Source organism: Ictalurus punctatus, chromosome 5 (assembly GCF_001660625.3).
Source record: "Ictalurus punctatus breed USDA103 chromosome 5, Coco_2.0, whole genome shotgun sequence".
Lineage (NCBI taxonomy): Eukaryota > Metazoa > Chordata > Actinopteri > Siluriformes > Ictaluridae > Ictalurus > Ictalurus punctatus.
Window position 1 is genome coordinate 1,462,788 of NC_030420.2, and position 21,143 is coordinate 1,483,930.

Below are 21,143 nucleotides of genomic sequence, written 5' to 3' on the forward strand. Positions count from 1 at the left end.
GTTTTTTAATACTTGTTGCCTCACATGAACCCCTAAATGGTGGATGCACTTATATTCTTTATATTTTTCTGTTTTGTAGCCGTGCACAAGGGGAAACTGGTGGTGACTCTTCAGAACTTGATAAAATTGTCCCCGGTTGCTCAGGTGGTCTTGTACACAATCCTTTTCAGTGGTGAGGTCGTGGCAGACAGCATGAACTACCCTGTTCATCTGTGTTTGGCTAACAAGGTCAGAAATTAAACCTCAGAGCTATATATATATATATATATATATATATATATATATATATATATATATATAAATATATATATATATATATATATATATATATATATATATATTGTGTATATATATATATATATATATATATATATATATATATATATATATATATATATATATATATATATATATATATATGTTATATATATATATATGAGTGTATATATGTGAGTGTATATATAGTGGTAAACCGACAAGATGGAGCGATTTTGGGCTGAGCCTAGCCAGGTTATACGGTGGGCCAGCTACCAGGCGCAAACCTGCAATCTTACTCCAGGGCCCACAGTAACTGTAATCTGGTCAGGGTACATTTAGTCTCTTTTGTAAATTTCTCTTTACCTCTTTTCACTAAGGGTGGCCCTACTGGGAGATATGAGCTCCTGTTGATTTAAGCCTAAGGTTCACTGATGTACACAAGCCTGATCACCATGACATGTCCTCCATCCAAAAAGGGGGTCCATGTAGTAATAACCAAACAAAGATTAATTCAACCAAAAAGCAAACATTTTATTGGGTGTATACCAATTCACCCCCCCCCCCCCCCTTTTAATTGATTAAAGTCTAAAATTTTTTACATTTGTCCTGATGATCCCTACAGATACCCTGTTCTGAATGATAAGTAAAATGGTGGAATTGATAAATGAACACTTCTTGGCCTAACCTTCATGGTTTTATTTATTTATTTATTTAAATTAAATTTTGTTGTGGTCTTTCAGGTGTTTCTACATTTTTCACATCCTACGGAGCTTCCTGGTGATCAGGCGTCACTGAAGCTGAGAGCCGCTCCAGGTTCGCTGTGTTCAGTGAAGGCAATAGATCAGAGTCTTCTGCTGCTGCAACCAGAGAAGGAGCTCAACATCCAATCGGTGCGTTCTAACTGACAAAATGTCCTTGAGTTCAGTCATACAGCTCATTGTGAATGTGTAGTAAGGGGTCCTTCAATATCCTGTATTTGTGAATGGGTCCTAAGCTAAAGCTGGAAGATACGTGTTTATTGCTAACAATATCAGAAAGAAACAGATGCTGGAAAATTAAGGACACAGACTAAAAAAAACAGTCATGAGTTTAGAATTCTGTATTGCAGTCAAAACCTCAACCAACCTGTCCATCTTTTACGTTGTGTGTTTGTTTTTTTGCTTACAAATATCGAAATATAATACCACATACCTGTAGCTTAAAGTGTTAACCACAACCAAAGTATAACGTTTGCATTTAAATGACTTTGTTAAAAACATGATAATATATAGGGTCCTGTTGGTGATTTTAACAGGTATTGGTAATGGACTGCTGATACCGCCTTTTATCATTTTATAATGTTAGGGATCTAACCGATCACAATACCAGTCCTTATGAGGAATGAGGTCACACCTCTTTATTCCAGGTGTTCAACATGCTGCCTGTACAGACGTTAGCAGGATATCCATACAATGTCAATGAAGAGGATTCGAACACGTGCAGTCAGATCCTACCCATCAAGAATACCAAATTTGGAGCGTCAAAATTGATTGCTCCTTTTCCAGACTTTGGAAAGGTGGATGTGTACAACACCTTTAAAGTAAGACATGATTCTTTCTTAAAGTACACTCAGGCTTGTTCTAATACATTATCGTTTCTATAGTAACAGCTAGTGTTGGGTCCGAGTCCACCTTTGCCGAGTCTGAGTCGAGACCAAGTCCTTAACCAAGACCGAGTCCAAAAGGGGCAGAGTTGGACTTAAGTCTGAGTACAAAGCTTTGTTTTGTATCAGTAACATGACAAGTTGTGTTCTTGTCTCATTAATTTCAAGAGAGACAAAAAAAAAATGGCTGAGGAGGGAAGGATGGTTTATAGTGTAAATAATATAATGTACATATAATGTAAGTGAGAACAGGAACTAAACTGTTTCACAGAAGTTACACAACATTAATTGTAACTGTTAATGGATAAAAAGTATGAGGTGCCATCTTTAATTAATTAAAAATTGTAATCGTGAGAAAAGAGAAATAACACAACTGGAAATGTGATGTTATAGGAAAATATTCAACTTCAGAGGCGTAAAAAAATCTAAAACTACTGCTTCATCACCACGTCGTATTTTATGCTAACAGTATGACATGATGTGTTTATTCCTTACTTATTTAGCATCCACAGTGTTTTTGTTGTGGACAATTCCAAATATCATTTATACCTTTGGGTGTACATTCAAGAGAAGGCTTGCCTCATTAGGTAATACTCGTGTGCAATATTCTAGTATACCGGCAAACCTATACGTGTAGTAATTTATACAACACACTATTGTGATAATAATGGAAACTGGGTTTTAAGAAATGGGCTTTTTTATATGTGCAAAAATGATTTTGTGTTCCATTTTTTTTGACTCAGGGTATTGGAATTAAAGTCCTCACCAATGCAATCATAAAGAAACCTTCAGATTGTATTAACATTTTGCGGCCTGGTAAGTGGTTTTCCCCAGTCACATTTTCTTTTTGACTTGATACATGTTTGTTAAAGTCAGTTCCATAAATATTTATATATTGACAAAGCTATTGGTATTTCTGCTGTATACCACAGTACAAAAGAGTTGAAACGAAATAATAACAATGAGCTCAAAGTGCAGAATTTCAGCTTTAAATTTAACGTTTTTAATTGGAGCCTTTTATTTATTTATTTATTTTTAGTTTTTTTAAAGGGATCAAAAGTAATTTGACAAAGAAACATAATCATAAATTTAGCTGCCTGAAAAAACGGAACCCACAGATATCACCAGGCTCTGAGTTTCTTCCTTGGTGATGCGCTGCCAGGCCTTTACTGAGCTGCATGTTCTTCTGATGTTTTGTCCTGGGTTTTACCTTCAGCAAGTGAAATGCAGCTCAATCGGATTCAGGTCAGGTGATTGACTTGGCCATTGCAGAAAAATTCCACTTCATTTCCTTATAAAAGTGGGATTCTTTTTGAAGTCTGCTCCGGATTATTGTCCATCTTTAGTGTGAGGCACTGTCCAATGAGTTTTGAAGCATTTGGCTGAAAGTGAGCAAGGAGCCCTATACACTTCAGAATTCACGCTGCTGTTTTATTCAGCAGTCATATAATCAATAAATGCATTGGAAACTGCTCCACTGGCAGCCATACAAGCCCATGCCACCAGGTGAGGTGGTATGCTTCGGATCATGAGCAGTTTCTTCTTTTCTTTATACTCTGCTCTTCTCTTTCCATCATTCTTCTACAAGTTGATCATTGTCGCATCTCCATGAACTCACTCTGGTGAAGTCTTCTCTTGAGTGTTGACTTTGACACAGATACAGTACACTTACCTCCTGGAGGGTGTTCTTGTTCTGGTCAACCATTTGTTAAGAGATTTTTCTTCACCAGGGAAATAATTCTTCTGTTATCCACCATAGTTTTTTACCACGGTCTTCTGCGCCTTTTGGTGTTCCTGAGCTCACCAGTGCCATTCATTCTTTTAAAGAATGTCCCAAGTAGTTGATTTGTCCACATCTAATAGTCTGATGGGTTTGTTTAGATTTTTCATCCTAAATATAACTTGCTTCAATATTAGTGAAAGCTCTTTGGATTTCATATTGAGAGTTAACAGAAATAGATTCCAAACGCAAATGCCATGCTTGAAATCAGCTCTAGCTAGATCTTTCATCCTGCTTACTTCAAAGTGAAATAATGAGGGAGGTAAATACCCTCAAAATGAGACATTCAAAATGAGACAATTTCAACTCCGATATACTGTGTTAGACAGATCAATAATACCAACTTTGTCAGTGTCCAAATATTTATGGACCTGATTGTATATCCAAATTTATGCCAGATGGAGCACCTGGAGCCAAGAATGTACAGGCGAAAGAATCCGCTTCAGTTGTCTTGAGTTCAAACCCTCCAGTCATTACAATCCGCAAATATTTCCCAGAGACATGGATTTGGGATCTCTTTTCAGTCAGGTGTGCATACTGTTTAAGTGCTTTTTTTTTTTTTTTTTTTTAAAAGGTTTTATTTATTTGTTTTTTTATTTTAAATTGTTTTTTTTTCAGTCTGTGTTACTGAGTTTGCTGTGTTATTTCCTCTGCAGTCAGTCTGGAGCGATACACATTAATAGAACGGTTCCGGACTCCATCACTACATGGCAGGCTGGCGCATTTTGTACATCACCTGTTGGGTTCGGAATCGCTCAGAAAACCCAGCTCACTGCCTTCCAGCCTTTCTTTGTGAGCCTCACTCTGCCGAGCTCCGTCATCCGAGGAGAAGTGTTCACGCTCAAAGCCACTGTCTTCAACTACCTTCAAAGCTGTATAGTGGTGAGCTGACACGTTTGGTCTAATTATATTACCTCGAATCCAATATTAATTTTCTCACATACAGTATGTGTACTGTGACATCACAACATTAAGAGAACATGACATTCAGATGGGTTTAAATTTCTTCCCAAAAACACACGTTGGCCAATTTACTAACTTTGTCACTAGATTTTTTAATTTTTATTTTAATATAAGAGCCTAGCAACAACCAATTACAGAACACCACTGTTTCCAGTGACCAATCACTGATCAACATACAGTAGTTATTCTGACAAACACACTTGTTTTCAGAACATCATTCTTCATGCAACACATTTTACTACACAAATGATATTGATGCCTTCATGAATATGCTAATTAGTCTATGACGTCATCTGGTGGAGTCCTTGAATGAGGATCAACTGGTTTAGTTTTCACATATCTGATGGAATGAAAACTCTGTGTGTTAAAGGTGAAGGTGACTCTGGCCAGCTCAAAACAGTTCTCTGTGAAAAAGTGTAACGGCTGCCTCTACACAAAATGTCTGTGCGCTGATGATAGCTGGACCTTCTCTTGGACCATCACACCACTGGTTCTGGGTACGTCAGAAAAACCTTTAAAACTTAAAGCTCACTGTAAATGCTGGAATGGAAATTTGATCTTCTCACATGACCAAAGTTTAAATAGTTCAAATAGCTCGTGTTTATTCCAAAAACTATCTCCTCTATGTTAATACTTTTTTTTTATTTAAAAAAGCCAAGTGAAATAACAGATATTTTAGATTTGAGTAAGAGGAACTTCTGGTTAATGTTTGACAGAGTCCCTTAAAATATACATAACGTGTGTGTATGTGGATTAAAGTGCATTATTTTCATATGTCTTTATAAATAAACTATCATGGCAAAAACAAATGAGGCACAATATAATTATGAATTATAATATAATAAATATTAATAAATATGATTATAATATATTGAGCACAGGCATATTAATGGGGAATAAATAACCATGGTTTCTTTCTTAAACCCATTTACGATTAGTTGTGACTTTTGCATCATTGTTCAAGGCACTTTCATTTATTTTCTGTAGGTTTTGAACAGCAGAGAGTAACAGCAGGTTTGTTAGTGAGACTAAACAGTATTGTGTGTGTGTGTGTGTGTGTGTGTGTGTGTGTGTGTTTGTGTGCGGGTGTGTGTGTGTGTGTGTGTGTGTGTGTGTGTGTGTGTTATAGGGGAGGTGAGCATCAAGGTGACAGCGGAAGCGGTGCCATCATCGATGTGTGGGAAGAGAAGAGTTATTGTACCGCAGAAAGGACGCATCGATTCCATCATTAAAAAACTGCCCGTGCTGGTGATTACATTATTACTTCTAATAATAAAAATTTTGGATGAATTGGACCAGTGATGGACCACTGACAGAAGACATTAGATTCAAGTTGACATTATTTAAAGATTGAACTATTTTGAAGGTGTTACAGATTGGAATACATCCAGAGACTAATAACAATAAGAACTCAATAAATAATAATAAACTTGGATAATGGTGGATTGGTATTTCCACAACTGCAACAACCAAAAAGAAAAAGAGTCACAGTTAAAAGCAGGCATGGTGGCTTGGTGGTTAACACATTTTCCTTGCATCTCTAGGGTTGTGGGCTCAAATTCTGCCTCTGCCCTATGTGAGTGGAGTTTTCATATTCTCCCTGTGCTTCAGGTGCTTCAGGGGTTTCCTCCAAGTACATTTACTCCATTCCAAAGACATGCAGTGTAGGCTGATTGGCATCTAAATTGTCCATAGTATGTGAATGTGTTTGCCAATGGGGCCCTGTGATGGGTTGGCACCCCATGGTGTCCCCTGCCTTGTTTCCTGAAAATGGATGGATGGATGGATGGATGTTTAAAATGGTGGTCTAGATTATATTGAAAACCCTGTGCCAGACACTTTTATTCACAAACATCTTGCACCTCAGAGGTATGAGCTTCACATGAGTGATTTTAATAATTGGAAAATTACTTAAGTAGCTGCAAAACCCAGCTCTGAATATGAGGAACATTTCCAGTGTTATTGATGCTTTGAATGTACGTTGCAGCCCTGTTATCGATGCTGTAATTGTGATTATGATTGTATTTTTATTCTGCTGCCATTTTCAGGCTGAAGGAACCAAACAGTTTAAAAGCTACAATGAGCTTCTCTGCCCATCAGGTGAGACACACACCTTATTCTTTCACCTTGTTTATACTGTACATTACAGTGAAGAAAGTGCTTTGTACAAAAAGCCCATTTAAATCTTAACTGTTGATTATCAATCAGTTCTGTTGGATTTGGGCTGGAACTAAATTTTAGAGGAAGGTAGATCTCCTGGAACAGGTTTCATGGACTTTGCCAGAGCATGGATGTCTAATTCCAGTCTTGGAGTGTCAGTCCTGTAGAGTCTGTACCACATTTAATTCCATGGTTCTCTATCTCTGTTAAAAGATGTGGTTGAGAAGAGGGTCTCACTAACCCTGCCTAAGAAAGTCGTGGATGGTTCGGCCAAGGGCTCAGTCTCTGTGCTGGGTGAGTCATAGACCTGCTTCGATTTCATCCGTTTACATCATTTTGATAAATAAACTGCATCAGAATTAGTTTATAAATAGGACAAATAATGTGTGAAGATATTTTAATAGCTTGATGGTTTAATTTAACCTTAAAAATGTAACTTTTGACAATTTTTGTTCATGTCCTTGATTGAATTGAGCACAATGTTTCAATCAAATTTCAATCATTAAATTTCCCATCAAAATGCTGGAATGGGATTTTATTTTACTTTGAACACTTACCTTTGAAACTGAAATCTTCAGTAATGCGACCTTTAAGAGTTCCTCCAGAGAGAAAAACCATAGAATCTTTTTTCTAAGAGAGCGTGGCATGCACAATATTATCATGGCATGTTTATTAGGCAAATGCACAGAGACCCCAAGTACAAAGCTTTTGTAACACTCACTTCAATCAATTTGGTAACAATTCAATCAAAACTCAATAAGTATGAAAGAAAAATGATAACGCTATGCTAATGTCATCTCTGACATTAGGAGATCTGATGGGCAGAGCTCTACAGAACCTGGCGAGTCTCCTGGAGATGCCGTACGGCTGTGGAGAGCAGAACATGCTGCGCTTCGCCCCTAACATCTTCATCCTGCAGTACCTGGAGAGCACCAAGCAGCTCACGCCCCAAATCAGGAGCACAGCCCTGACCTACCTCGTGAGCGGTGAGGACATGATATAACTTAGAATTGAGGCTTACAGCAAGTGCTTAGAATTAAGGAAAGGCAATTTATAATTGTACAGTTGAGTGCAAAATCCTCAGCTGTTTAACAGTGAACAAATAATAGCTATTAATAAGAAATAAAGTTACACAACTTTTGGTTTGTCTCATCTTCGGTACAGGATATCAGAGAGAACTGAACTACAAACACAATGATGGATCTTACAGTGCTTTTGGGATGAGCGATCCATCAGGCAACACATGGTGAGTCCTGCATGTGTTTGTGTGTGTGTATAGGTATATATGAATTTTCAAAGGGATACAGTTTTCTATTTACTAAAGAACACATTGTACATTTTGTTCAATTATTATGTTTAATTTTGTGGAACATCCAAGAGACAAGCTAGTTCCTGTTCCATCCCCCTCAAATCAGTAGTCAGTCGGAGATAGTTGTGAAAATCTTAAAACCAAAGATGTAGTCAACTGATCATGCAGACAGGGTTAAGAGAAAGAAAAAAAAACATATTCAAATATGAAAAAAACTAAAAAGTCCAAGCCAGAAGGCCAAATGAAATCAACAGAATGTAACAAAGAGCTGCACGCAACTGTACTCTTAAATACACCGAGTAATGATTCTACAGGTGTGTTAGAATTCAGGTGAGCGGGACAGTCATCTGGACTGGACTGGATTGGGAATTGGAGCTGTGAAGCTGGATGTAACACCCTGTCAGAGCTGCTGTTCTAGAATATTAATCAACCAATCAGAATCCAGAATTTAACATTAATGTGGTATAATTAATATACACCACATTTAATGTTTGCATCATTTAATTATGATTTACAGTGACTGGTTAAATAAATTATATACTCATGTTAATAAACCAGAGAGTATTATTATTATTATTATTAGTGATCTATGACTGTAATTAAATGTCCAATGTGAACTAATCATGGTTAATTGATGCAATTCAGTTAATTCCTACAATTATTTGACATCCACTAACCTGATGCCAGCTTATTTTTTCAGTCATGAACAAACTAAAAATGACTAATCCATTAGCAGTTGCTCATTGTTTAATATAGAAGCCTAACAGAACAATTTTTACCTTCCAAATAACGATTCTGATTCCGAACCGTTGTTTTGGATTTCTCAGGCTGACGGCGTTCGTGATGAAGTCTTTCGGAAATGCGAAACGATACATCTTCATAGATCAGGCGTTTGTGGACCAGGCGAAGACCTGGCTCGGTAAACGGCAGCAGCGTAACGGATGCTTTGCCTCAGTGGGACAACTCATCCACACTGACATGAAGGTCAGACGAAAATAATTAACAACAGGTGGTGTGATTGCTACAACATTATTGTTGATTATTGTCTTATACCATCCTGGAGTGTTTTTTTCTTCTTATAACCCTGCAATATGGCAACAATTATGTTGCTTTATGTATTTCTTTTAATCTGTTTACAGTTACATTTAATTTTTTGTTACACAAGTTATAGCTTGTCACCATATCAATGATTACATATTTTGACCAATCAGAATCCAGAATTCAACAGCACTGGGGTATAATATTATTTCTCTCTCTCTCTCTCTCTCTCTCTCTCTCTCTCTCTCTCTCTGTCTCTCTCTCGTTCTCTCTGTTTCTCAGGGAGGAGTGACTGATGAGGTGACCCTCTCTGCGTACATCACAGCTGCAATGCTGGAACTCAAATATACTGTTAAAGTGAGTAAACTGTTTCACTGATGAAATTTCCATATACAGTCAATGAACGTTAACAAAACAATGATAAACATAAACTGCAGGAAATATGAACGCAAAAAGTGATTGATTTCAAATAAATCTAAAAAAATATTTTACAATAATGACAATACTTTAGCAAGCTTGCAATGGCTATAATTGATCAGGGAAAGTCTAAAACCACTTTGCAGATGTGGTGTGCAAATGAAGATTCAACACCCTATTTGAGAATTCATATTGCAATCAATACAAACTGAAATGAAAAGCATTTGTGTTGCATGCAAATTAGGAAGTTTGAAAACCTGGCTCATAGTAAGGCATCACAGTATATACAATTGTTAATCTTTGTATGGCAGGATCCTGTGGTGAAAAACAGTCTTATTTGCCTGAGGAATTCACACACTAAGGACATCTCAACCTACGCCAAGGCTCTCCTCTTCTACACCTTCACTCTAGCTGGGGATCAGGGGATGAGGAACAAACTCATCTCAAAGCTGAATGCAAAGGCCATAGTCTCAGGTTTGATGCTGTCAGAGATATCTCTCAGAGAAAACTGAAACAACATTCTCCCACAGAGAACTCTAAAGAACACACTAACCTCAGATTTAGTGAGTCAGTATGTGATTTTGATTGATATATGTTGAAACAATTTATGTTGACCAAGGAGCTGTAAAAACCCATTAACAGCTATTAATACAGGAACCTTTTCAGAGGCTAAAAATGAGCTAATTAAAAAAAAAAGAAAATAAAACACGAGTCTCCATTTTAAGTAATTTTGTTTTGGTATAATGGTAGTTGGTCAGCACCAACTACCATTACACCAAAACAAAATTACTAGTTTGTTAAAAATTGCTAGTGTCTGTTTGTTGTATAGTGGACATACAGTAATTGGTGTTTGCTGGCCAATGTTTTTTTTTTTTTTTTAAAGATTGCTGTTATTTGTCAGAGAATGTCAGTGTTGATGGGGTTGCTTGACATTTGTTGGTGAATAGTTTGTGGTAAAGACTGTTGTAGTGTGATGAAAAATAATAGAGAATATGGGTGGTGCTTCTTTGTTGGAGATTGAAGTCTGTTAGTGTTGGGAGATTCTTCATGGATTGTTGGTATTTGAGAACTATTTGGTTGTTTTCGGTGTATAAATGGAAAACACTGCACAGTGCTCACTGGTTTTGGATGGGTAATTTTTGTGTGTGTGGTAGTAAAAAGAAATCCTGTGTTGGATTTTAATTGAGAATATTGGTCTTGTTTGCTGATTTGTAGTTTGTCAATGAAAATGATTTTGAATTGTGTTGGTGAATGTGTGTAATTGTTGGAGAATAATGATGTATGAAGTGAGTTTTTGTGAGGGAAATGTGAGTCAATGACTCAAGTTTGTGTCTAATATCTCCCCCAGGGGGCAAGAGGCACTGGAGCAGAGTGAATGATGGGTCTGTGACGGACTCTTTGGAAGTGGAGATGACATCGTATGTGCTTCTGGCTCTGATGTCTGGACCACAACTGTCCGGGTTCGGTCTGGGTTACAGCAGCAGCATTGTCCTATGGCTTTCGCAGCAGCAGAATGCCTTCGGGGGCTTCGCTTCTACACAGGTACAAATCGTTATCGTATCAATCTGCACTTTTTAAAAGAATGCTCGCCTTTCCAAATTTTAACTTTATACATTTACTCAAAAACAAGATATACCTGTTACACCCTACAGGCTACACGGGTTTTTGAGATTGGGGCAGGGGGCGCAGTGAGCTTGGGGGTGGTTGGGGTTGGGTGAAATGGGGTTTTCAATTTGGGTTGAGATGGGCATAGGGTTGCAGTGGTGGTGGAGTTACCTCCCTGAAATGAGTTTTTGCAGGGTGTGATGTCTGAGATGGTAACCAAGCTTCAGGAGGAGTAATTTAAAACACTGATATAAATGTAACATATACATTTCTTTAAACGAAAGCTACACAGATTTAATTGGGAAAATTTAGACAGAGATATTAAAGACGTGCTGCATTTGCCACTGTCAGCCATGTTGGATTATGGAGGAGCAACACTTATGGAGGAATAAAAATCAATATAATGGTGTTTGTATAATACTGTAGTGATTAAAGGGGTGATTGTGTGTGTGTGTGTGTGTGTGTGTGTGTGTGTGTGTGTGTGTGTGTGTGTGTGTGTGTAAGGTTGAATATGTTCCTTAAAACAGCCTAAAACGAATGGTATACAATTCTGGACACTATACATTAAAGGGTTAAATGTGTTCTCTGTATACTCTTATCCATCATACAGGACACTGTCGTGGCTCTCCAGGCTCTGGCGAAATACAGTATCATCACCTACCGTCCAGCAGGAACTGTTACTGTTACTATAACATCACCATCAGGGGTGATTAACAAGTTTACCATCAATCAGAGTAACAGGCTGCTGTATCAGGAGAGTCAGCTGCAGCGGGTTCCTGGAGATTACAAAATCAAAGCAAAAGGGAAAGGTTGTGTGTATGTGCAGGTCTGTACATCACCATTCCTCACTTTGCTTACTCACCTCGGTTCCTTTATTAATTAAGCAGGTTCTCAGAGGGTCAGTTTGGGTAGATGGGTTGTGCTAATAGCATGTTTTTTCCTTTCTAGTTCAATTTGCACTACAACATCCCTCCTCCTCCTGACCGCTCTTCATTCATCATCTCGGCCTCAGCGTCTGGAAACTGCAGGGTCCCAAAACCAATTCTGAAAGTGACCATTACTGTCAAGTGAGCTCTACTGCAACTCCATAATCTACAAGAATCATCTCTGTTAATACATACAATGCAACAGATTTAGTTATCGTGCATAATGTCTATTAAAGTTATTTAATCAAAGCCAGAATAGAATTGAACGGAAGAGTTCACATGCTTTTAGGAAAAAGCATAGAAGACATATTTAAATAATAAGCACAATGTGATGATAATGTTAGATTAGTTCTAGTATTTACTTTTAATAACGTGTTACTCAGTTACTTCAGAACAAATGAGTAGAATGTGAGTGATTAATGATCTTTTAATTTCAGGTATAACGGTCGACGCTTGAGGACCAACATGGTGGTCATCGAAGTCAAGCCTCTTTCTGGATTCAGTGTGGACGAGACGTCTGTGCAGCTTGTGAACAGCAATTCAAATGTAACGTAAACCTTTAACTGGAAGTGTAATGCATGAACAGTGATCTAAATACTTATAATACACTTACTTATTCAGAACAGTGTGTTTTAGGCATGCGTTGTTGATGGTGAAACTGAACCAAATGCTGTTCCAAACATCAACTCATTGGCCAGAGCCATATCACCGTCCAGCTTTTACCTGGTTTCCCACTGAAGCTAAGCAGGTTTGAGCCTGCTGGGAGACCTTCTGGGGAAAACTAAGGTTGCTATTGAAAGTGGTATTAGGGAGTCCGAGCAGCGAGTCCCAGCAGGGGGTTCTGACAATGTGACCTGTGTAGGTCCTAATACCCCAGTATACTGTAAAAACAACACCATCTCATCTTTCAGATGAAACCTTAAGTCGAGGTCTGGACTCTCTGTAGTCAATAAAAATCCCTGGACACTTCTAATAAAGAATAAGGGTATGACCTTGGTGTCCTGGTCTACTATACATCATTGTCCTGTCCACTAATAGCTGGTCTGTGGTGGGCATTCTGGTACACTATGACTTCCACTGGATGCTGCACACTGGTGATTGAGGAGATTTCCCTCATACAATGTAAAGCGCTTTGAGTGCTTAGAAAAGCTCTAAGGAATTATTATTATTATTATTATTATTATTATTATTATTATTATTATTATTATTATTATTATTAGTGTTGTTGTTGTTGTTGTTGTTGTTATCATATTGATGGATCAGTTTTTATTCTGATTATCTTTATTCCAGTCAAATGATGGAGCTGTGAGACGTGTGGATAAAATTCAGGGCAAAGCAATCATCTACCTGCAAGGAGTAAGAACAAACAAACAAACACACACAAACACAAACACACACACACACACACACCCATAAATGATAATAATAAAAAATTGACTCTAGATATTTAGGTTATTGCTATTTTGACATTAATTAGGTTAAAGTGTTGCTCTCTTGAAACAAGGTTGCTAGCTTCCTAAAAATGTTCTAGTTTTGAACTAGTATTGATAGGGAAACACCTGTGAAACCTCTGTTGTATGGGTTCTACATAGAATTGCTACATTCTCAAGGAAGGCTAAGGTCTGGGGTGAATGAAAGAATGACAAAGAAAGATTATTGAATGCTTGGTCAACTGAGGGCTTCCATGATTAAGTCTGTCAGGGGCGTGACAATGGAGCAGAACCACAGATAAAAGATAAAACTACAGGAACCTCTGTAGCTCCTTAACTGTGGTGGGGATTGGGCAGTGACGATGGTGACCTTGCCCTGGTTCATGAGAACTACCTCTTCACTGATGACATTGAAAGAGATTGTGGTAAAGTGAAACTGAAATGTCTCCCCTTTGCTGAGGAGCTGGCTTTCAAGAATCTTTCTGACATGTGTTATGTGAACTTCTTTGGATGAGAATTAAACTAGAATATTGTCAATGTAGACAATGAAGTACTTGTCAAGCTTGTCCTGGAGGATGTCATTAGTGAGGTACTGGAACACTGCTGGAGCCTGTATGGCATAACACAGTACTTGAAGTGGCCAGAGGTGGTGCTAAAGGCCATTTTCCACTCATAGCCCTCATGGATACGGATGCGATTTTTTTTTGCCTCTCTCACTTGTTCTAGGGCGGCAGTGACCAGGGACAGAGGTACTTGACTATTACTTGATTCAATCTGCAAAAATCTATGCATGGTCTGATACCCCCACCTTTCTTTTCCAAAAACTCGAATTCAGTAGATTCTAAGGTGCACAAACGAATGTTTCAGGGCTTCTGTGATGTAATCGTCCATGGCTTGAGTTTCTTTGGCTGAGATGGGGTAGATCTGGTTGCAAGGAGGGATAGATCATTGGTGGATGGGTGTTGTAGTCCTTGACGGCCATGTTTTTAGGCCACTCTGTGTTATGTGATGCTGAAAGTGACATGACAGACCCATCCTCCTGGAATGACGTGTATTGCAGTAAAATCAAAACAGACAGTGTGGGCTCATTTGTATAGTACAATGTGAACAGAAAAGATTTTGTTTAATATCTCTGTCTGTTTTAGCTGAAGCATGGAAAGGAAAAGGTGTACACCCTGAAGATCGTGCAAGACCTTTCAGTGCTGAACCTGAAGCCAGCTGTTGTGAAGGTTTACGACTACTACAAGATCGGTATACATTCTAAACTTCTTTATCAACCAGTAAAATTTCTACATGTAGCTGCCCAAGCCAATTACACACAGAGTATCTGTACATTGTTTCATAAAAGAACTAAAGCCTGATTTCTGTTTTTATTTTCTTCTAAAGGTGAGAGAGCGGCAACCGTGTACACCTCTCCATGTCCATTTCAGTGAGAGTTTGTACATGATCCCAGCAAGAGCATTTTTTTTCCTCATTTTATTTTTATGGGAATTCTCTGGGTAGCTTAGTTCACAACATACCAAAACCTTTCCATTTCACAAATGTTCAATAGCTAATTAATAGTGTGTTTGATTTATTCCCCTTTCTTCTTGTCATTATGCGTAACTTCAAGATATATTTGGTGATACAAAAGTTGACTATTTCTAGTATATAATTTACTCTATAAACTAAGAAAGTTTATATGATGTGCTGGCAAAAAAAAATAACATCAGCCAAATCAGTATTATCATTTTGTTCTGATAAATCTTTAATGTGATAAATGACCTAAATATATTACCAAATGTAATTGTATTTCTAAACTAAAAATGATTTATTTACTTGAACTGATCAAACGATATACTGTGAATGTAGCATTTTAATTGTAAATCCATTTTTTTTTTTTTTTTTTTAGGTACTGTATGTCTTCTTTAGATTTTGTAATGCTAGAGCATGTTTAAACACTAAACCTGTGTATTCCCCGAGTATCTCCACATGGTGGTAAAATTTTAACTTCCCTGCAGTTTTACATCTAAAAACCTTATTATTCTCAGTTGTCTCTGATCTAAATGTTATGAATAAGTTAAATGCTGCAAATGCTATTGCCATATACCATGAGGTAACAAAAAAGAAAAATATAATTAAATATGCCAATAAATCTTTCATCTGCAATGATCGTTAGTCTTACCGGTGTCTTTTTTCCTCATCTCAGTCCTTTTTTTATTTATTCATGCATACAGTACAGTATATGAGTGGACAACATCATGCAATTTACTTCCATTGGGCAAGTTTTCTGAAATGTTGATTAAAAGGCAAACCTCACACAGGTGAAGTGAGGAGGAAATGGCAAAAAAGACTTTATTAGAGGTAAAAGTTATTTTTACTCATGTCTACTTAACAGCATAACAGATGGTTGAAAAGGGCAAAATCTGGAGATGAATTGCAAAAAAACTTGAGAGAAAAATGTGCTGTACCCAGGTAATTATGGACACTAAGAACATCATACAGGGAAACTGATATTTTTTTATTCATAGCTAAGTGTCTAGCTAAGCTAAAGCCGCTGTTGGTTATGCAGTGAATTATGAATCATGAGTTATGAATAGTGAGTATACGAAGCACTGCAGCTTGAGACACAATAGATTGGTCACTCACTGGTCACTTAGTGCTGACTCTAGTAAATTAGATACCATGGCAAACAGAACAAGATGTCCACCTTTTATACAGAACAATTTCTTTATTGAACGACTTATTTCTAATGTATTTATGTTTGATCGCTTTCTTTAATTCTTTTTTATATAGAATATTGCTTGAGTTAATGTAAATTATATGAAATGATGGGGTTTCACAAACAGTTTGATTAGTTTTCAGATTCCATTATAGTTTTTATTTACAAGTAGTTACATGCACTATACTCTGTTTGAAATTTCAAAACTCTTCACACAGCACAACTGTGGATTCTGAATTCTTTTCTCACTCAAACTCAACTTTGAACTGAACTCTACAGCTGTAAATATAGCTCATTTTCACATTTCACAACCAAACAACATGGTACTTTTATGCTACTACTACTACTACTACTACTACTACTACTACTACTACTAATAAATATAGCTGCAAGCAGCAATTATCAGGATTCAAGTCATTTAGGGACCTTAAATACGTTAAAAGATATTACTTACTATTGTGCAATCCTATAAGCACCTAAATCAAAGAAAAACCAAGATAATTTTAAGAAATATCGCCCTTCATTAAGCTTGTCTAAAATCTGCTGAACATTGCTCGACCAATGTCGGCCAATGTTTTTCAAGATTCACAATTGTCCTCGTATATGCTGATTGGACCTTGGAGAAGGATGATTCTTGCAAGATTTATTTCTCAAGTCTATTGGACCAGTGTTTCCACATTTATTGCCAATTTCTTGTTTTGTTCTGCTATAGCGCCACCAACTGGTCACACTCAGTAATGTTTTTTTTTTTTTTTTTTTTTTTTACATTTATCCTCAAATTGAGCCCACACATATGTAACCCAAGTTTAGTGAAAATATCTTTTCAATCTCTTCAAGTTGAAAATTCAACTTTTTTTGATAATTATTGATCTAAGTAGTCCAAAGAATTGTCTTGCAATTCTAGGAGTAGTTCACAAAACTAGGTTTTTGAAATAATCTCAAATATTTAATGAACGATTTGATTGACAACAGTAGTCCTAGAGGCAAAGTTGTTCAGAATGATGAGATCTATTATTTATTTATTTATTTTATTTTATTTATTTTATTTATTTTTTTAAAATAGAGTTATAGCCATTTAAGTAAAGTAAAGCCATGTCCACTTCAAACCTTTTGATGTGGCCTTGCGAGGGTAAGTCAAAAGTTCAACTTTTTTTTATACTTTTTGATATAAGACATCCAAAGTGTTGTCCTGCAATAGTTTTATTTCACTTGAGCAAAAAACCTTCGTTAGTTCGCAAAGGTAGGTTTTTAACATTATCTTAAATATTAAATGGTTTGACAGAAGGTTCTTGAGGCAAATATCTTTAGAATGAGAAGACCTCTCATTTGATATATATTACTTGTGTTTGTTCAAAATACTACTTTAAATACAACCGTTAACACAGACAAAAATTATGATAGCCCCACCTAGTGGTTGATTTCTTTAAACTTTGCACAAAAACTTTGCACAGACCAAGAGTCAAATAGGTCCACCAAGTTTCGTTTCGATCGGCCAATGGTAACGTTGTCTGATAGCTACTGAAATTTGATTGGCCGATGTCAGCCATGTTTTTCAACATACGTGAATGTGCTCACAGTCTGCGATAGCAACTGAGATAACAACAGTGTATGCAAATTTTGAAGTCAATCCGATGAACGATTCCATAGTCACAGCCAATTTCAAGTTTTTTTTGGTATTATAGCACCACCATGTGGCAAAACTGCTCCATCTTTTCTGTATGACCATAGTTTGTCCTCAAACATAAGAGAACTTGTTGATGGCTGCTACCTTGTTTGGATATGTCTTGACTCCTTCTCCTGAGACATTGTGGCCTAGATGGTGTGAGACAATGTGATGGTGCATTGCATGAATACAGTACAATACACTTGATTGAAGTTTTGGATGTGCTCAAGCTCATTCCAAGAGTATACAAAAACACAGTTTTTTTAATTTTATTTTTTTTACACTAGACAGCACTTCCCTTTTACTTCTCTCAGGACATGCTCCATAAGCCTCTAAAACAATGCAGCTGTGTTTTTAAGGCCGAAAGGAAGTCATAGAAATTCAAACACACCTGGAGATGTCACAAACACATTTTTTAAAAAATACTATCAGCTTCCATCTCTACTTCTATCGCTACTCTAGGGCCATCTATTGTCTAACTTTCAGATGGGTCTTAATCTTTTGGTGGACCAGCTATGTTATCCTTGGAGTGGTTGAGAAGACATCAGAGAAGTGGTCCATCAGTTCCATCAGCTCCTGTCTTTGTGTGGGGGTTGGGTCCTCTCCTTGCTGGACCAGGAGACATTTACTGTGATCAGTGTCTAGGGTAGCAAAAGCAGACATTACTGGAGCAGGCTCGATCCACTTCTACAATAGGTTTATATGGTATGTTTGTGTTTCTGCTCACTTACTGGGCTGCTGCAGGTGGTAGTTCACAGTGTCCACCCTCTCGAGGACTGTATATGGGCCTTGCCATCGGGCAAGGAATTTACAGGAGGCATTTGGAGCAGGAGCACCTGCTCACCAGGCTTGAACTCCCATGGTTGTGTTGTGCAGTTGTATGCTGTTTTTTGTTCTTCCTGAGCGGCTTTCATGTGTTCTTGTATGATCGGGGCCACTCAATCCATCCACTCCTGCATCTCTTGCACAAACTTGATCAAGCTATGCGAAATGGTGCGGGCTGTTGCTCCCATGCTTCTGGGCCACATCCAGAAGTCCTTGAGGTCTGCCCTGGTGTCCCCCTTGTCTTGGGCCATGTAGGCCTGCCGGACTCATGGAACCTTCCCTCATTATGCTGCCCCCATGGTCTTGGGAGCTGGGCTGGTTGGGAACCCTGGCCAGTCTCTTTCCAGGAGTAGTGGCACTAGAAGGACTGGAATGATGCCCACCAAGAGTGGCCAGGTGCCTGTTTTGCTTTGGATGTTTACCTCGGCTGCAGGAACTGCACGTGCATCTCCATGTACACGTCACCATTATGGTTCCTTTTCTGATGTTTTTTTTTGGCAGGATTGTCAGTCTGGCCAGGGTCACAGTGCTACAAGGCCTTGATATAGAGTCCAAATATAGAATCCAACAAGGCCTTGACTGGGTTTTCTCTCTACCCTTACTGTCAGGGTGGGTGTTTTGGGTGGGTTATGTGTGTCGAGGGTACACCCTGCCAGCCAGTGTTCCTGGGCTCTTTTCAGGGTTTCTGAGTCCAACTCTGTTGGCACGGGATCGTCCCAGGGTGGTCCATAGGTGGGGCAACTTCAGCTGTTACCTCTCTCCCCGGTGTAGTTCTGCTCAGGACTGCGAGGGGGGAGCCTTCTAGGAGGGCTGGGTGCTTGCCATCCTTCCCTGCCTAGTTCCAGGGTGGCCATGGCTCATTCTAAGGTGATTATTATTTATCTGGGGTTGTTGGGAGCCTGCATTCCCACAGCCTGGCATTCTGGAAGCAGCAGAGTTCTTAGGAACCGGTCCATGGCTACCCTCTCTGCAACCTTGGTGCCGGTGTTTTGGTCCAGTTGGAGCCACCTCTTGGTGATGAGAAAGACGATGTCCATCTGTCCATGAGGATTGGCTCTGGACTGGTAGCTCCATTGGTTGAACTCTGCCATAGCTTGGTTGGGTGTTCACCCACTTCATGCTAGAATCTCACCTTTTTCCTTTCTGTAGCCAGCCACTTCTGCAGGTGAGAACACATAGTAAGCTGTTTGGGCTTCCCCAGAGACTAGTGGGGCGAGGATGCAGGACCACTCCCATTTGAAGGCCTCCAAATAGTCCTTGATGTTGTCCTCCTGGGTTAGGTGGGGTAGAAGGCACTGGGCCTCTTGGCAGGGGTTGGCGAGAGGGATGGCGGTAGCAGGGGCCATTGTCTTCTGTGCAAGGAGCTCTCTGGTTGTGACTTGTAAGCTATGTGCGAGCTGTTGAGTCACTGCTTGCTATTGAATGTTCGTTTCTAATAAGTGCTGCAGCATGGGATCCATTTGTCTCTGGGTGGGCGGGTCTGTGCTCATGCCCGCATCCTCCACCAGTGTAGCGATCCTAGGTTGCGAGTAGGAGGCCACTTAGGTGCAGAATATGGAGGGTTTTTATTGAAAAGGGTGGTTGAAGGTGGGAAAAGGAGAGGTGGAGTGAAGTGCTCAGGGGTTGGTGTTGGTGTAGGTGGAGTGGTGTGTTCTCCCAGGGGGTTGAGGCCTTTTCTGGAGGTCTGGGTACTCTGGAGAGGCAACCAGGGATCAAGCTCTTCTTCTGAGGCAGTATCATCTGTGTAAAACAGAGAGAAATACATTAGTAGCATTTTGGAGACAGTCCCCCTCCTTGTTAGAGGAGGAAGGCCCTTCTATATGCTCCTGTCGGCTGCTAGATGGTGGAGAGCTGCCGCACTGATCATTAGCTGCCAGCCGTATGTATTTCTGTGGCCCCGCCTTGCTGCCACGCATTCTCGGGCTCTCCAAAACATTAGCGGTGCTGAAGCAGGGCTGTTCTTTCAGCACCATGGCAGCAGTTGCGTGAGGAGCACTTTTCCTCTTTTGTGTGCAGGCCGTCACACTAGCATAAAAGGTTCACCTTTGTTGACATGGTTCGTCTTTGCTCAGTTGTTTCTGGAGTGATTCCTGTTTATTTATGTTTTGTTTAGTATTTTGGCCGTGCCCTCCCCTGAAGCTAATGTCCCTTATTATTATTATTATTATTATTATTATTATTATTATTATTATTATTATTATTATTATTATCTTTGGTATTATTAGTTCTGTTATGGTTATTTTTACTTTTGTGATTGTTAACATTCTTTACAACTTAAATTAAATTAAAAGTTATTTTCAATGAATTAGTGATTGTGTTGTTGATTCTGGAATAGGAGATCCTGCTTATCTCTCCAAGGTTTTCATTTTCATTCATTATTTTTAATTTGCTTTACTTTGTTACTGGCTCTCAAACCCTAGACGGGT

General features: G+C 38.6%; 1 protein-coding gene across 1 annotated transcript in view; it reads left to right on the forward strand.

Moving 5' to 3' along the window:
• Positions 1-15,136, forward strand: part of LOC108265159 (alpha-2-macroglobulin-like protein 1) — a 35,939-nt gene extending 20,803 nt beyond the window's left edge. The window contains exons 20-41 of the mRNA XM_053680549.1: positions 80-228; positions 999-1,148; positions 1,664-1,837; positions 2,644-2,716; positions 4,079-4,208; positions 4,337-4,562; positions 5,014-5,140; positions 5,773-5,891; positions 6,692-6,743; positions 7,017-7,097; positions 7,613-7,789; positions 7,968-8,049; positions 8,940-9,096; positions 9,433-9,507; positions 9,879-10,041; positions 10,916-11,109; positions 11,783-11,998; positions 12,121-12,239; positions 12,536-12,633; positions 13,402-13,454; positions 14,674-14,779; positions 14,915-15,136. Of these exons, the coding sequence (XP_053536524.1) occupies positions 80-228; positions 999-1,148; positions 1,664-1,837; positions 2,644-2,716; positions 4,079-4,208; positions 4,337-4,562; positions 5,014-5,140; positions 5,773-5,891; positions 6,692-6,743; positions 7,017-7,097; positions 7,613-7,789; positions 7,968-8,049; positions 8,940-9,096; positions 9,433-9,507; positions 9,879-10,041; positions 10,916-11,109; positions 11,783-11,998; positions 12,121-12,239; positions 12,536-12,633; positions 13,402-13,454; positions 14,674-14,779; positions 14,915-14,961 (2,768 nt within the window). The 3' untranslated portion in view covers positions 14,962-15,136. The remainder of the gene's footprint in view (positions 1-79; positions 229-998; positions 1,149-1,663; positions 1,838-2,643; positions 2,717-4,078; positions 4,209-4,336; positions 4,563-5,013; positions 5,141-5,772; positions 5,892-6,691; positions 6,744-7,016; positions 7,098-7,612; positions 7,790-7,967; positions 8,050-8,939; positions 9,097-9,432; positions 9,508-9,878; positions 10,042-10,915; positions 11,110-11,782; positions 11,999-12,120; positions 12,240-12,535; positions 12,634-13,401; positions 13,455-14,673; positions 14,780-14,914) is intronic.
• Positions 15,137-21,143: the final 6,007 nt, after the last annotated feature.